The sequence below is a fragment of the Myripristis murdjan genome, chromosome 17 (genome assembly GCF_902150065.1).
Source record: "Myripristis murdjan chromosome 17, fMyrMur1.1, whole genome shotgun sequence".
In the NCBI taxonomy this organism is placed as follows: domain Eukaryota; kingdom Metazoa; phylum Chordata; class Actinopteri; order Holocentriformes; family Holocentridae; genus Myripristis; species Myripristis murdjan.
In genome coordinates, this window is record NC_043996.1 from 10,865,415 (window position 1) to 10,881,646 (window position 16,232).

The 16,232-nt window shown below is 40.8% G+C and overlaps 1 protein-coding gene across 1 annotated transcript in view; it reads left to right on the forward strand.

The window, feature by feature from the left end:
- myom1a (myomesin 1a (skelemin)) overlaps positions 1 to 15,986 on the forward strand; it is a 28,077-nt gene extending 12,091 nt beyond the window's left edge. The window contains exons 18-37 of the mRNA XM_030074466.1: positions 854 to 1,050; positions 1,301 to 1,427; positions 2,314 to 2,498; positions 2,737 to 2,851; positions 3,899 to 4,055; positions 4,301 to 4,407; positions 4,686 to 4,730; positions 4,972 to 5,108; positions 6,137 to 6,281; positions 6,653 to 6,712; positions 6,833 to 6,900; positions 7,744 to 7,869; positions 9,419 to 9,506; positions 9,635 to 9,673; positions 9,927 to 10,032; positions 12,755 to 12,918; positions 13,097 to 13,133; positions 13,416 to 13,438; positions 13,957 to 14,012; positions 15,290 to 15,986. Coding sequence (XP_029930326.1) covers positions 854 to 1,050; positions 1,301 to 1,427; positions 2,314 to 2,498; positions 2,737 to 2,851; positions 3,899 to 4,055; positions 4,301 to 4,407; positions 4,686 to 4,730; positions 4,972 to 5,108; positions 6,137 to 6,281; positions 6,653 to 6,712; positions 6,833 to 6,900; positions 7,744 to 7,869; positions 9,419 to 9,506; positions 9,635 to 9,673; positions 9,927 to 10,032; positions 12,755 to 12,918; positions 13,097 to 13,133; positions 13,416 to 13,438; positions 13,957 to 14,012; positions 15,290 to 15,559 — 2,252 coding nt within the window. The 3' untranslated portion in view covers positions 15,560 to 15,986. The remainder of the gene's footprint in view (positions 1 to 853; positions 1,051 to 1,300; positions 1,428 to 2,313; positions 2,499 to 2,736; positions 2,852 to 3,898; positions 4,056 to 4,300; positions 4,408 to 4,685; positions 4,731 to 4,971; positions 5,109 to 6,136; positions 6,282 to 6,652; positions 6,713 to 6,832; positions 6,901 to 7,743; positions 7,870 to 9,418; positions 9,507 to 9,634; positions 9,674 to 9,926; positions 10,033 to 12,754; positions 12,919 to 13,096; positions 13,134 to 13,415; positions 13,439 to 13,956; positions 14,013 to 15,289) is intronic.
- Positions 15,987 to 16,232: the final 246 nt, after the last annotated feature.

Here is a 16,232-nt window from a genome sequence, read left to right on the forward strand (position 1 = left end):
CATCAGTTATGATAACCCTAGAAATGCCTTGTTTGTGCGCTAAAGCATGTAGCTTGTTTAAAGGAATACTCCAATGTTTTAGGCAAAATACCCCTTTTCTGGCTTACCCAGACTGAGACAAGATGCTCAATACTATTTTCACCTCTGTATGTATTGAAAACAAACAAACAAACAAACGAGAGTCATTTTAGGACAAGTTAATTTGTGCCGGATCTAGTTATACCTTCAGCGCTGTGCAGATTATTGTGATAGATGGAGGGATAAATGTGTTCAGCGGTTATAGTTCCACCATCTAACTTCTCCTAAAACAACTCTTATTGCTTAAAAAAATCCAAAATGTGTATTTCTAATACATATGATACAGTGTTTAAATAGGGCAGCTTTGGAGTTTGCTGTAAAGTTTGTTTTTTTTCACTTTGATGGAGCTAAGCTAATGACTCCCATAGACTTCAAGTCTTTATGCTAAGCTAACATGAAATGCTACCCATATGAACCAAACCACTGGGCATAACAGAGGTGAAACTGGTATTGGTAAGGGTATTTTGTTGGATGTGGGATCTCCTTTAAGGTATAGTGGTTGTACTGCCTATAACATCTTAACACGAAGATCTGTGTAGTGTTTGTCTGACCTGAAATGCTTACTCAGAATTGCCAAGCCACCTTTATTAGATTAAATCCAGACCAGACAGATTTGAAGCCTGAAATTAGTAGAAATAGCCTTTTCTGATAAACAGCCCTTCAAAACCCTCTTCAGTGTCAGCTTCATCTGAACATTCATTTCTCTCTTTTGACATAATGCTTGAGTTTTTCATCTTCCACAACCTGCTGACCGGTGTGTCTTCTTTCTCCCTAGCCGTCCCTGATAATGTCACTGGTGTGACCCTGCTGGAGGCTGCCAAGGACTACATGATGCTGGGCTGGAAGGAGCCTGCCCACAATGGAGGCGCCGATGTCCGAGGCTACTTTTTGGACTACAGGACAGTGAAAGGAGGAGTGGTTGGAAAATGGCATGAAATGAACCTGCAGGCAGTGACCAGCACCTCCTATAAAGTAAGTTATTCTTTTTCAGGTACCCATACAGCAAATTTCTCTGATTACCATCCCAAGAGTCGAGTGTAATTGTCTACATTTTGCCACGCAGTTTGATGATGTTAGAAAATGCTGAAGCAAAAGGAGAGAGGATATCATCTGCTTTTTTAAATTTAACTGTTGCTCAAAGGAATATGATTTTGATGATGTTCTGCCGGCTTCAAACATGTTTTTCTTAATCAGTGCTACTTTTCTGTTTGCTCCTCCTCAGGCGGAGAACCTGAAGGAGAACGTCTTCTACCAGTTCCAGGTGCGCGCTATGAACATGGCAGGTGTGAGCAAACCATCTTCACCCAGTGTCGCTCTGGAGTGCAAGGAATGGACCATCACCGTGCCAGGTATGAGAGAGATGTTACTCATCAGAATCAGAGTATGGATACACTCAGCAAAGTAGAATAAATGTAATTGTAGATTGTGTTTGTGGAATAGGTCACCGTCATGTTACAGGTTGCATGGCTGGGCTTTGACATTTAGGTTAAAACTGATGCCTGAACTGAAACAGAGAATCATTTTCAAGATCATAATTGATAAATCGTCAGTGGATGAACCACAGTAGAACCTCATTTATCCAAACCCCTCATGAATGAAGGAATTTTAAATGGCTGGAATTTCTGGAAAATTGAAACATGCATAAAAACATACCAAAACTCTTGGGGAGGAAAAATATTTAAATAAATTCATTATTAACGTGTGGTACAAATAGCTTTTAAGAAAACAAAGAAAATGACATGCTCATCCCACAGCCAGGATGGATGGGTGCTGGATCCAGAAAGTAGTTTACACATGTAGAACAGATAGATCCACACACCAAATGGCTCGTGCACAGCACTTTTATTGTTTGCTGCTGTGTAACATTTCCAGCCACAAGCCTTTTGATTTTGAAACTTTCCAAGATCGTTCATTTCGAAACCCAAAATATTTCCACACTAATTTATTCATTCCCAAGTGGAGAGTAAATATCCTCATTGTCTTTTTCTTGGCTGCCTGCTCTGCCTCTTTGAATTTGTTTAGCATAGAAGAAGAGACGCACTTGGATGGATATAGTAATATGGATATGCTGTGGGAATTTCAGAATAAAGGCATATCATTAAAATCATGATATGGATTGATGTTGCATTTGCATTGATGACACTGGACCAGTGCTCAGTAAATCAATGCATCGATTCAGATCGATGGATTGTTACGCACCTATGATTAAACTGTCTCATTCCTCTTCCCACCAAGGGCCTCCAACTGGTCTTCATGTGCTGGAGGTCCGGGACACCTCTGCCGTGGTCCTGTGGGAGCCACCAGTGTTTGATGGCCGCTCCCCTGTCAACGGATACTATCTGGACCTTAAGGAGGCCTCGGCTGGAGATGAAGGCTGGAAGGCCGTCCATGAGAAGGTCAACAAGCTGAAGTACATGAAGGTGAGACCACGGTTCTGTTGGACTTACATGTATTTTGATTTGTGAAAAACTTGACGCCATTTTCCAAATTTTGGTTTACATTAACTGAGTGGAAAATTGATAAATTGATAAATTCCCTTTTTAGCATTCCAAATAGACAAAGATGTTCCCCTCTATAGAGTGCATAAGAGGTGTTAATGCATGTGAAATAATGAACATGTGTTGCCCGTTTCTCCCTCTTTCTCCTGGACTTCTTCAGGTGACCAGTCTCAAGGCTGGTGCATCCTACGTCTTCCGTCTGCGTGCTCAAAATCTTGCTGGCGTTGGAAAGCCCTCAGCAGTCTTAGGTCCAATCCTGGCCCAGACTCGCCCTGGTGAGTGGGATTGTTATGTAACACATACATTCACTCACACTGGGATCCTACGCAGGTCTGGGAAGTCTGGAAAAGTCTGGAAAAATGTTACTGCTCAGCACTGATACGTGACTATCTGTCTTACATACATGTAAAGTCACTGCATGTACTGCACTCACACCACAATCATTACGGACAAAATCAAATGTCAAATTATCTTTGACCAAACACTGACTGTGATTACTAGTGTAAGATAATTACATGCAAAAATGTTTTGACAAACAATCACTTGCAATGTGGCTTTAATGACCAATCAGGTTGAGGCGAATAATGGAACCGCTAGAAAAGTCTGACAAGGCTGGAAAATTCCCTCTTTTCTCTGTAAAGCATCCTTTCAATCCAAGAGAAGACAACACTTTCATGATGTTATGATATTCAGAATCCCAGACAATATCTAGTATCATATCATGACATTGATGTGCTACTGACATATTGAATAAAATGAAGTATACTTGCCTATTACAGAATAATGTAGACCTATACTTAACCCATTGATTTCCACGGTGGAAATTTAAAACTTCACATCACATAACATAGTGAGATGACCACAAAACCATTGAAATTTTTAAAATTAGTTGTGAGTTCGGAAGCTGCAGCATTAATTTTTTTTTAAACATTCTATTGTCAGTACTTAGTCACAAGGGATCCTCGGTTACCAATGTTTAATGTTAAAGTTATTAAAACAAAAACAACAAAAAAATTGTGTACCAATAAAGGCATGAAAAAAAGTACATTAAAAAATGTAGACTTTCGCATGTATAGCTACATGTTTTGGTAGTGCTCTCAGAAAATTTTGTGTTTATGTTTGTAACAGCACAAAATGAGTTGAGAATTTCCTTAAAATTAGTAAATCTACTGAGTTAATTATGTGTGTTATATTGAAACTTAGCAAAATCTGTAATGTCAGTCAGGAATTTCAGAAAATGGAAATAAAGTATGGAAATGTAAATTACAAAATCTGTAGGAAGCCTTCCCCATCACAATAAACACTCATGTTCCCTCCTTCAGGTACCCATGAGATTGTTGTGGATGTTGATGATGATGGTGTGATCTCTATGATCTTCGAGTGCTCCGAGATGGCCGAGGGCTCCGAATTTATTTGGTCCAAGAACTACCAGGCTATCACCGACACCTCTCGCCTGACCATTGTCAATGAACGGGGCAAGTAAGTACATGTTAGCATGCAGCTTCATATTTGATCCCTTTGATTTGATCCATTTGGTCCCTCTGTTCTACGGTCCTGGCTGAGATTAGTATGTAAATATGATATTTTGCCTCTGCTGCTAAAGTTCTGGCAACTTTACATCTGTGTCTTTAACTCACATCAGCACAGTGACTCAAAGTTGTCATGCTTTTCAGTACATTTGTCATTAAACCTGTCCTGTTCTCCCTGTCTGTCCTCATCTCCAGATCCAGAGCTATCTTCAATGATCCCTCCCTGGAGGATCTCGGCACCTTCTCCTGTGTGGTCACCAACACCGACGGCATCTCCTCCAGCTACACACTCACTGAGGAGGGTGAGTCAGCCTTCAGTCACAGCCCCCCCCTGCTCTGCTGTGTGTCGGAAACTTGATTCACTTTTTACATGTTTGTATAACGTCAGCGCTGAAGGGGTAAGGAGGGCAATAAATGTTGAGTATTCCTGTCTGTAAGCCAGTTTGAACAGCTGCATCAAGCTGATGTCTGTTGCATAGAGGGATGTTTATTTGTCTTGACTGAGTCACTGTTTTAGGAGTTAGTGTCAAGTCCCAAGGTCGTGGCATTCATCCATTTTGCTGCTGTTTTTGTTTGCCAGGTCTCAAACGTCTTCTGGATATCAGCCACGACCACAAATTCCCTGGTCAGTATCCAACCCTATTATAGTTTGTTAATGCCACATTTTCTTTTTAACGTAGCTGCAATCTATGAAATATAGTCCTAGTTACGGTAAGTTATGTTTTGGGAAATCAATAAATAAGAAGCTCTGTGGGCAGCAAGAATCATAAATATATAGCAGTTTGCCTTGTAGCTGCCAAGTCATAATTACTGCATCTATCATATAAATAATTACTACAAGAGCTTTCTTATAAATCTCCCTCCAGTTATTCCCTTCAAGACTGACATGGCCATTGACTTGCTTGAGAAGGGTTGTGTTCGAATCTGGACCCAGGTGGAGAAGTTCACCTCTGCCTGCCAAGTGGAGTATGTTTTCAACGATGCCATCATTACTCAGGGAAAGGTAAAGGAACTGTCATAGCACCTTTCAAAAACACAATTGCAAAGTGCTTTACAATAATAATAAAAAAAAGACTACATTAAAACACAAACATTAAAACAAGCTCAAAGCCATAAAAATGAAGCACATATTAAAACACAAAGAAAATGAAACAAACTAAAATGCCATAAAATATGAAAGAATTCACTGAAAGGCAAGTTTAAAAACGTGGGTTTTTAAAAGTGATTTCACGAGATGAGGCAGAGTTTGCAGCCCTGACCTTTCTGGACAGGTCATTCAAAGTCTTGGAGCCCTGACAGCAAGAGCTCAAAGGCTCTACCACCTTTGTGTCTCAATATGGAACGCACGTCTGAGGATCTCAGGGAGCAGGAAGGGACGTAGGGCAATAGGAGATCTGATAAATGTCTTGGGGCAAGGCCTCTCAGGGCTGTATAAGTAATTGCTAATATTTCTTTCTTGAAGTCAATCCCAAAAGCACCAGGTAGTCACTGTAGGGAAGCCAAAATCTGTGAAATGTGATCATGTTTCTTAGTCCGAGTTAAAATCCTGGCAGCAGAGTTTTGGATGAGCTTGAGGTTGGAGGAGGATTTCTTGCTGATTCAAGAGAGCACGGAATTGCAGGAATGTAATCACCCAGGAGATTGGGAGAAAGAAATGGTCTAATCCTTGAAATACTTTTGAGATGATGAAAGCACAATTGAACCATTGATTTAACATGTTTGTGTAAGCTGAGGTTTTGATCAAAAATGACCCTGAGATTTCTGCAAAGCTGAGTTATTGAATGGGACATTGAACCAAGGCTGTTTGATATTTGGGTATTTGCACTGCCTTCACCTATGATTAGTATCTCAGTCTTATTATCTCTGCCTTATAATCAAACATCTCCCAAAGTAAAGCTTCCATACCAAGGCACAGAATGGTACTTTTACAATAATACTTTCTTGTTTAGTGTGGATAATGCTCCAAATGTGATCCTATGTCCTCAACTGACCCTGTTGGCTTTCGGTATCTCCATGCCTTGTTGTTTCCAGAAATATACAATGAACTTTGACAAGAGCACCGGCATCATTGAGATGTTCATGGACTCTCTGGAGGTCACTGATGAGGGAACTTTCACCTTTAACCTGGTGGATGGCAAGGCCAAGGGCACAATCAGTCTGGTGCTCATTGGAGAAGGTAAGAGCTCATGCAATGGCTACCTCCATATTATACTTTAAAACAATCATCACAAGTGTATTTATGTGAAGTATGGAGGTGGAACAGAGACTCTAACCTTTGGGTTGTTCAGAGCACTATACACTGAACTGTCCACTTCCCTATCACAAATGCTCCGTGCGTATTGCCATTACTGCAGTTCAAGTGTACGTCCATGGAGGGGCAGTAGAACACAACTTTTTTGCTTGTTTATTGGCATCAGCTTTGTGGTTCATGGAATCAGCTTTTTGATCTACTGCATGTCTCTTGAAAAAGAGGGTTTTTATTGCAAGGACTGGAAAATAAGTGTTTAACATTTCAGTGTTGTTTTTTTTGGCTGTTATTTTATTCAGAGTTCAGGGAGCTGCAGAAGAAATCTGAATTCGAGAGGGCAGAATGGGTCAGGAAACAAGGTGAGACTGCAGATTATGGATTATATGAGATTGTAAGAGTACCAACAAATGTGGATAGTAGCTCTTCAATGTATAAGCACAGATAAGTTTCAGTAATTACTTTTCACTGGCTGTCCACAGGTCCTCACTTCGTTGAGTACCTTGACTTCGCTGTTACTCCCGAGTGTGATGTGCTGCTGAAGTGCAAGGTGAGAAAAACACTTCAGTTGTAGGATTTAACTATTCATGTCATAACTTGGGCTGGACAGAAGGGACTGAATCAAATATTACAAAATCTTTCACCAGATAACTCGATATTCATACCCTGAAAATATTGTAGGGATGATTATTGGTGCTCCCGTGACTTTTTTACCAACAAGATTTTAACAGTTCAACAGTTATTCGTAATCTGTATGTGGAGATTGTGGTATAGATTTTTGATCATTCTGTCTGTGAGGAAGTGTACATCTTGAAAGAAAAAGTCAGTGCTAATTTGATGATTGCCATGTTCCAGTGGTGCATTTTGGTATTGATAAAATTGATAGGCTTTGTAATTTATGTGTTAAACAAAATTGAAAATGAAATGCATCACTTTTTATTATGTCCTTTATATCATGATTTCATCAAGTGTTTGTTTAGTGACATTAATAGGGAATATGTTAATTATTTTTTCAATGCAAGACTTATAAAAGAATTTAGATGATATGACATGAAAACAGAAAATTGATTCATTCATTCATTCAGTACGAATATGACAAGTAGGTAGAGGTAAATAATCAAACAACTAGAGCAGGCTAATGAGTTCAGAAAATTACATCTCTTTACTGTAATGCAGCCTTTAAAACCAGGAAAGGACAACATATATGCTATATCACAATATTACCACATTCAAAATTCCAGCTTCATATCAGAGTATTGATTTGATATCAATATAATAACCAGCCCTATTGATAGGCCACTTTTGATATTATTGGAAACACTGCAGTTGAAATATTAGTATTATGGATGGCACAACTTTTTTTGCCTGTCTCTCTCAACCCTCTGCTCCTCAGATAGGAAACGTCAAACCAGAGACAGAGATTTTCTGGTACAAGGACGGCAACGAGATCGCAGAGGAAGATGAGGAGGCCAACAAAATCGGAAGACAGAACGGCTCGCTGACCTTCAACATTGGAAAGGTCAGGCCAATAGGAGGAACGGTGTAGCTTCTGAAGGGTTGTCAGCGTATAAGTAAAAATGCTAAGAGCAGTGCTTTCAACACAGCTACGCTTCCATTGTAGTTGTAGACTAGATGCTACACTGCCTACTCTCCCTCTCTGGCACATGGAGTCATAAATGATGAAACACTGTTAAAAATATCGGCACCACTTTATAGTAAAACTACTCTTATGAGGGGTTCATGAATGGCCTATAACTAGGTTATTAATAACACTTTATAAGTCATTAATGAACAGTCATAAACAAGTTATCACACAGTTTTCATACATCCATGCAGGCTCACCATTTGGCAAGATCAAATTACTGCTGCACTGCAACTATTCTGTTAAATTTCAGATCTTGCTAGTTGCTCAGCTTACTTTATCTTGCCCCTTTATCAGTCAGCTTTGGTGTCTGCACTGATGTATGGAAACTGTGTTTACAATTGTTTAGTAATGATTTATAAAATGTTTACAACCTGATCAATAACCTAATTATAAACCATTCCTAAGCCATTTATAGGTGTAGTCTTATTGTAAAGTGGTACCACACTACTCATGTTTCAGTGTGCTGCTCTGGTGCTGTTGGTAAATATTGGGCACAGCTGCTTAAGGTGATTCTGAGTTGTTGTTGTTGTTGTTGTTTTTTTTTTTTTTTTTTTTTTTTAGCCCACATTTTATTTAGTTACATGTGAATATTTGACTTGTAGATAATGTCCTTCAACATTTATGCCCATATAGTGTAAATATATGGTTCTTCCATGGGTTTATTTATTGAACCTAACAGTTACAACACTGTTGTACCCAATCTGACTACACTGGCTACCTTCTTCACCACATACAAACTTGAAAATGAAAAGTTGCACAATAAAATTGCCAAGGGTCGATCGCAGTGAGAACCCTTTTGAATCAGCTTACAAAAAAAAAAAAGTGGAAAAAGTGGCAGTTTTGCAGGGTGCACCTTTAATTCATGGAAAACCTTTGCTTCTGAAGATAGAAACCGAGTCACTGCTGGTTCCAGTGAAGTAAGACTGATGTTTCAAGGTACCTGTACACTGAAACTATAGAAACATGAGTGACTAAGAGAGGGTTGGAATCACTGCATGAGCTCAGGAGAGGCGGCCTTTTCATCGCCACTCCTGTCAGTGGTGCTGGCATTAACTGGCTTGTTTGTCTAATTTACAGTGTATTGTTAAGCAAGAGAAAGAAAAAGAGACAGAGCGAAAAAAGAACCCTGCAGAGGACGTTCCCCCACCACCAAGGCCCAAAGTCTGGACATATTCTTTGCTGCCATAAGTTGTCGCCGATAATCTCTCCATGTGTCCTCCTCGTCTTTCCTCTGTCATGTTGTTCTTTTAAACGCCTGCAGCATCCTGGCAGGAGAAAAGCTTGCCTTTTCGGTTCAGTCTCTGTGTTGCTGTCTCTCTGTCCTCTATCTGTCCCAAGAATTATCTGGATTTTCTTCTCTGCTGGAGGTAGAGGGGGATTCAATGCTGTGGGCACTAACGTTTCTGTTCACTTCCAACCTTAGATCTCCAAGAAGGACGCAGGCATCTACGAGGTCGAGCTGAGGGATGAGAGAGGCAAAGATAAGAGCATGTTTAATCTCACCGATGCAGGTACCTACTCTCTTGACAATTTCATACTTTCCCTGTATGGAAGTGTAAACGTGTGCCTGTAATCTTGCAAAAAGTGGGAATATTTTTTTGTGAATTTTACATTAATTGCTACTCTGATCTTTTTCCAGGCTACCAGGCTGTCATGAATGAGCTGTTCAGAGTTATTGGTGAGTCAGTCTTTCAAATTAACACTTAGCAAGTGGCAATGTACTGTCATGATGTTTACTTCTGACTAAATATGCCTAGACTACAAATGAAGCAAACCATAAAAGAGCAGAATATGCACATTTTATTCCCCATGGGGTGTAATTCAAAACATTTCATGCAGTTTTTTATACCATTATTCTGTGCACACAAGCCATATGCCTTCCATGGGGCTTAGATAAATGTTGCTATCTGACACTATTGTTTCTTTCCCAGCCAACTCCTCCACTGAAATCAAAGTGCTCAGTACCGAGCACGGCATCGTGCTCCACTCCTTTGTCACATATTACACTGAAGAACAGCGCGTCGGCTGGCTCCACAAGTATGTAAATCAGCCTTATTCCCTTACTATATTTTGCCTCCTGTTCTTTTCTTTTGTCTGACATCCTCTTCTCCTCATGGCGAACCAATATAGATGCAGCCCTTTTAAACTCCATAGTGTATCGCAGTCGCTCCCAAACTTGGTGTCTGAGATCGATTATACTGCATCTCTATGAGAAATAGTTTAATTTCATGGTCACACTTTTTTTGGACTCACCTGTGTTAATACTCAACTTAGTATCAACTTTGTATCAGTTGAGTTTTGCTGAACTACTGTTGATGCCTAATTTATATCAACCTGTCCAATATAAATAGACCCAACAGAATATCAATAGACTCAGTTGACTTTTAACTTTGTATCAGTTGGGGTTAGGGTTAGGTTTTGGTTAGTGCCCAACCAATATAAAATTTTTGAGTCCAATACTGATTTTAGAGGGGTGGAAATTCACCAATTACCGATATGGCAGCAGATAGAGTGAATTTTTGAGCTGGAATGAAAATAGAATTTTGTATGTGGATTGTTCATTGATTTTGTTCTGATATTATTATGCAAAGGTATTCAGAAGGCTGCTTTCTTAAACAAATATCTTTATTAAAGAATATTGAACATTATTATTATACACTGTCAAGAAGAATATCTAAATAAACATCAGCGCCGTTCAGTATCAAGCAATTACTTATTATTTAAATAAAGAATGCATTTAAAAAATGGTCTCAGTGTAATGAAATGGCTACCATGGGGGCTAACATAATCACACATGAATAAAATTGGACTCACTGAATTCGCAAGAGTCTCAGCTTTCCAGTCAAACCCAATTTATGCAGCTCCAAGACTGTCTAGGCCCCTGAATGCAGAAATACACCATTTTAGAATAGGTGAAAATAACATATTTATACTGCATGGTTTTGTCCCAGACTGTATGTTAATCTGGGCATGTCTGCAAAAGGAGGGCCCATGGGTATCCATAGGACCCATTTTCATTCAAATATATTGAGCTGAGAGGTCAAAGGACCCCCTTAAAACGCCAGTTTTTCCCTCACCAAAATTTAGCCTAACTTTGGAGTAATATAAGCTTCCCCCTCCGCCGTAGATTGATTTACCAGTCAATCTACGTTCCTACCCTCACCTATGGTCATGAGCTTTGGGTAATGACCGAAAGGACAAGATCGCGGATACAAGCGGCTGAAATGAGTTTCCTTCGCAGGGTGGCCGGGCGCTCCCTTAGAGATAGGGTGAGGAGCTCGGTCACTCGGGAGGAGCTCGGAGTAGAGCCGCTGCTCCTCCGCATCGAGAGGAACCAGTTGAGGTGGCTCAGGCATCTGTTTCGGATGCCCCCTGGACGCCTCCCTGGGGAGGTGTTCCGGGCATGCCCCACCGGGAGGAGGCCCAGGGGAAGACCCAGGACACGCTGGAGGGACTATGTGTCTCGGCTGGCCTGGGAACGCCTTGGGGTTCCCCCCGAGGAGCTGGCGGAAGTGTCTGGGGAGAGGGAAGTCTGGGCGTCCCTGCTTAGACTGCTGCCCCCGCGACCCGGTCCCGGATAAGCGGCAGAAGATGGATGGATGGATGGATGGAGTAATATTTAACCACCAACCTGCTGGCATGACCATTGGATTTCTTAGGTCCTCTAATTTCATATGATACCATATGATCTCCACTCTAGTTTTAAAACCAAGCCCGCTTCAACAGTTTCCATATCAGCACATATCCATCAACATACGCCAATACTGATATGAGAGTGATTAATCTGTGATAAGCCAATATCGGGCAATAAAATTGGCCAACCAATATATTGTTGGGCACTAATTTTGGCGTAGGGTTAGGTTGATACTTTATCGATACAAAGCTGATGCCAAGTTGAATATCAACATTGAACAGTCCAAATAAAATGTTACCAATTTTACCAATATTTCTACTGTTGTTCAATGAGAGAATGAGCTATTTTGACTGAAGCTGTGACTCTATAACACCCTGTCCATATTGTAGACATGTGTATAATCTAATTGTAAATCATATCTCAATTGAAAAAATGCTAATATAAAAATGTACAATATAGACAGCATGCGCGCGGGAACTACTTTTTGCCAGGGGGTGCTGCGTATGGTGGTGGTGGTGGTGGTGGTGGTGGTGGTGGTGGGGGGGGGGGGGGGGGGGGGGGGGGGGGGGGGGGGGGGGGGGGGGGGGATGCCGACTGATGGTGCCGCCTGATGTGTCTCGGTGTGATTGCCCCTCTGCAGTTTTACATGTTTTTCGTTTTCCTTGCATTAGGTGCAGTAGATTAATACACGTTTTACTTTCTCCCCCTGTCCACACCCTAAGTGACTGCCACAATCAAGTCATTTTCAAAAGAAAATGACTTTGAAATGTGGTAAAATTAATTTGACATTTATTCCACCCCTCCTCAGCAGGGGGTGCTGCAGCACCCTCAGCACCACCCTTCCCGCGCCCTTGATAGACAGAGACTCTTCCATTGAACAAGTTCTTGATCTGTCAGTCTATTGCTTTCAGTTGTGTACAGGGGTCAGAACCCTTGTTTGTTTATCTGTTACTAGACAACAACATAACTCATCTTTAAAGGGATGCTCTGTTTTACTGTTGCACTGGTTACTGGTTTTCTGTTTGTCTGTTGGTTTTTGTAATCCTGCATTTCTGTATATCTGATCCCATCTCTGCATACCGTCAGTATATAAACAGACTCATATTATTCCCATCCCGCTGGCAGAGATGCAAAGATTGCCACCTCCGAGAGAGTTAAGGCTGGAGTCACAGGCGAGCAGCTTTGGCTTAAGATCAATGAGCCCACCGAGAAGGACAAGGGCAAATACACCATGGACATCTTTGATGGCAAGGACGGCGTTAAGAGGGTCTTTGATCTCTCTGGCAAGGGTGAGTTAGAGATTTAAATCAATTAAATTTTCATCAGTCCCTTTGTTCTAATGTGTAACACACATAACACCCAATCAGTGGATCCCCCAGTTTCATCTGAGAGTGTGTTGATCAACTAAACTTTGGGTACATTGGCACTTATCTAACTCAATAATAATACGCATTTATTTTGGTACAGCATGGGAAGAGGCATTCGAAGAATTCCAGAGGCTGAAGTAAGTACACGAACTCCTTTGACCTGTTGTGTAATCCTGTTTTTCTGTCTATATGACTGAAGAAGAGGATATTTGTGCAAATAAATACTGACCAGCCATTACCAACTTAAAATAGACTCCATGTACTTCATGTGCCCTTTTAGAGGCACCCCACTCAAAATGCATTTCCTGGCATTGTAAAGTACAGTTTAAAAAAAAAAAAAAAAAAAGACGTTGAAATGCATCCGCCTGTGATACCATTTTGAGATGCTCCTGACAATGTGTGCCTCTTTCCTTCCTCAGGGCGGCAGCCATCGCAGAGAGAAGTAAGTGGTTATTTATGCTCTGCTTTGTCCCCAGAGACACCACTGTCTTTTAAATGATGTAACAGGTTTCCGGACATGGAGGCTTCAAAGGGTTTAAGTGAAATTTTTAACACAAGTTCAGGGGAGTTGAAGATGTAGGAATCTGATTGTAATTATTATATTAAGCATTTCATGTGAATTTAGAAGAAGTGGTTAATATGAAAAATACGATGCACAAAACTCAGAAAGGTGACTGTGAAAAAAAATTTCCAACCAAATTTTATTTAAATTATGATGCATGTATATAGTACATGTGTAACTTTATAATGAAAGTACATTCACTATTATATCAGCTGTGTTGCTTATTAAAATCCTTTGAGAATGAGAGTCTGAGTCAGATAAATAATGTGCCACCTTATGATTCCAGTAAGACCAGTACAGATCAATAATATCCATTTAAATAATCCACAAGTCAAATTATGTGACAGACTGATGGATTACCATTTGCCACTTGGCTCACTCTTACATTTCTTTTCTAGACCGTGCTCGTGTCATTGGAGGCTTGCCAGATGTGGTTGCAATCCAGGAGGGCAAGGTAAATAGATTTGACATTCACTGCTGATTTACCGTGATATCCTGTTTACCCTTTTTCTCTCATCCCTCAAAAAATTTAATAATGCAAATCTATGCAAATAGCACTTATTACAGCAAGCTTTCATTCAAAGTCCTTCCTCAGGCATAAAGTGGCATCAACTACAGCACACAGAGTGACTTGGCAGCCCCAGTTTTACAACATCTGTGTCTGTCATGTCACTAAAGGGAACTGTAGTCCATAGAGTATTTGTAGGACTACAAAACAGAAAGCCCAGTGGGTATATCCCAATGACAATCAAAAACCAGGAGGCAATACAATATACACAACACAATTTAGTGAACACATGCACAAAGCAATATCTGTGCTATGCTGGAAACATCAGCCATCATATAAACAGTACATAAACACTAAATTATTTAAAGCAAAACACTCATGTCAGAATCCTTGTGAAGATGAAATCTACATGAAGATGGCCACAGCACACTGATTCTTGGTGCATTATTCAGTGTGTTAGATCCCAGTGTGTGTAATGGACTCTTACTCAGATCTTCACGCCTCTTGAATGGATTTCCTTTTTCAAATGTGATGAATTAGTTTGAAACACATGAAAGCTGCACACTCCAACCACTCCACTCCAATCTTCATTGAAGTGGCAGGCCATAAGATAATATCTCAAGTCTTATGTTTACTAGGGTGGTTTTACCCACACAAGTCATTTTCTTCATACTACACTTATCTTAGCTTGGACTTAGAACCCCAGTAGCCATGGGCTTACAGTTGCTTCAAACTTGCAGCTTAGGATCTCCCCACCCTCAACTCAGGACTAACGAAACCCCAATCCGGATCAGGGTTATCTCAGATTTTTTGAGAAATCCCAAAAAGCGTGGGTCATGGTCTGCACTGTAAATCAAGGTCAAAACAAAAACAATGGAATGCCGTCCAATCAAAACTATACTACAAGTGTTTGAAGACTCTTTAACTCTGGGCTTTGATTTTTATGTGTGAATCTTTAATCCAGGGCTTACTGGGAAGCCTGGTTTAATAAGTACTAGTTTGGATCAAGGTTAACCTAAACCCTGGGCTTACGCTAGCCTTGTGTGGCATGTCATCACATCTTTCCCAGGGAACCTTTGGCCTTTCCTAGGGTGACTTAAGCCATGAGTTATCCCTCTGAATATCTTGTCCCTCTGAGCATTAATGACAACTGTGTTCCAATTTTGTATGACACAGGAAACAGATTAACAATCAAACCTCACCACCCACTGTTTCTCCTTTAGTCCCTGAACCTGACTGGCAACGTCTGGGGCGACCCTGTACCTGAGGTGAGCTGGGTGAAGAACGAGAGGGAACTGTTGCCTGATGACCACTATTCGCTCAAGTTTGAACACGGCAAGTTTGCCAGCATCACCATTGCTGCCGTCACCACGGCTGACTCTGGCAAATACGCCCTGCTGGTCAAGAACAAGTACGGAACGGAGGCCGGCGAGTTCACCGTCAGCGTCTACATCCCAGAAGACGAGGAAAGCAAGGAGGAGGGCAAGGAGTAAAGGACGATGCAATGTAACGAGAGAAAGCAGGAAAGATGAATGGCTGGGCTATCTTCAAAGCATTTACCCCCCTGCATACCTGTGTACCTAAGCAGTCTAAATAAATGATGAATCTGGGGAGAAAATGACAACGCTTCCTTCTGCCTCTTACATGTGCTGGGCTAAAGAGCTTTGGGCATTGCTGGTCATGGATGCAAACAAGGATGGTGGTGCGGAGAGGGTATTTGTGTGCTTGTAGTTGCTTGAAATGTCTTCTGTCACTTTGGGCTGCCGTCAGCAGTTTATGTGTAACCATGGGAGATGGTTTCGGACTTTAATCTTTGTTAAACATAAAAGCAAACATGTTGCTGTTGTTGCGGCAGCTGTCATGTTAAAATATTACAGTATAACATTTGGGTAACCTCTCAAACCAAATCGACCCTATTGTTTGTGTACTGTAAAAAAAAAAAAAAAAAAAAAAAAAAAAGGGAGAGAGAAAGTGTTGATGTCATGAACTTTATTTGCTCAGTCTTGTGTGTCCTTGAAAAAGTTAGCACAGAGTTCTTGGTCTCTATTACTAAAAAGCCACTGTGTTTTTATTGTACTTTGTGTCTTTATTTAATGTCCTACTGTTGTCTTGCAAGCTAGAAGTGTCTGTCAGTCATTAAGAGGTCATAAGAGAGGTGAGGTAAAG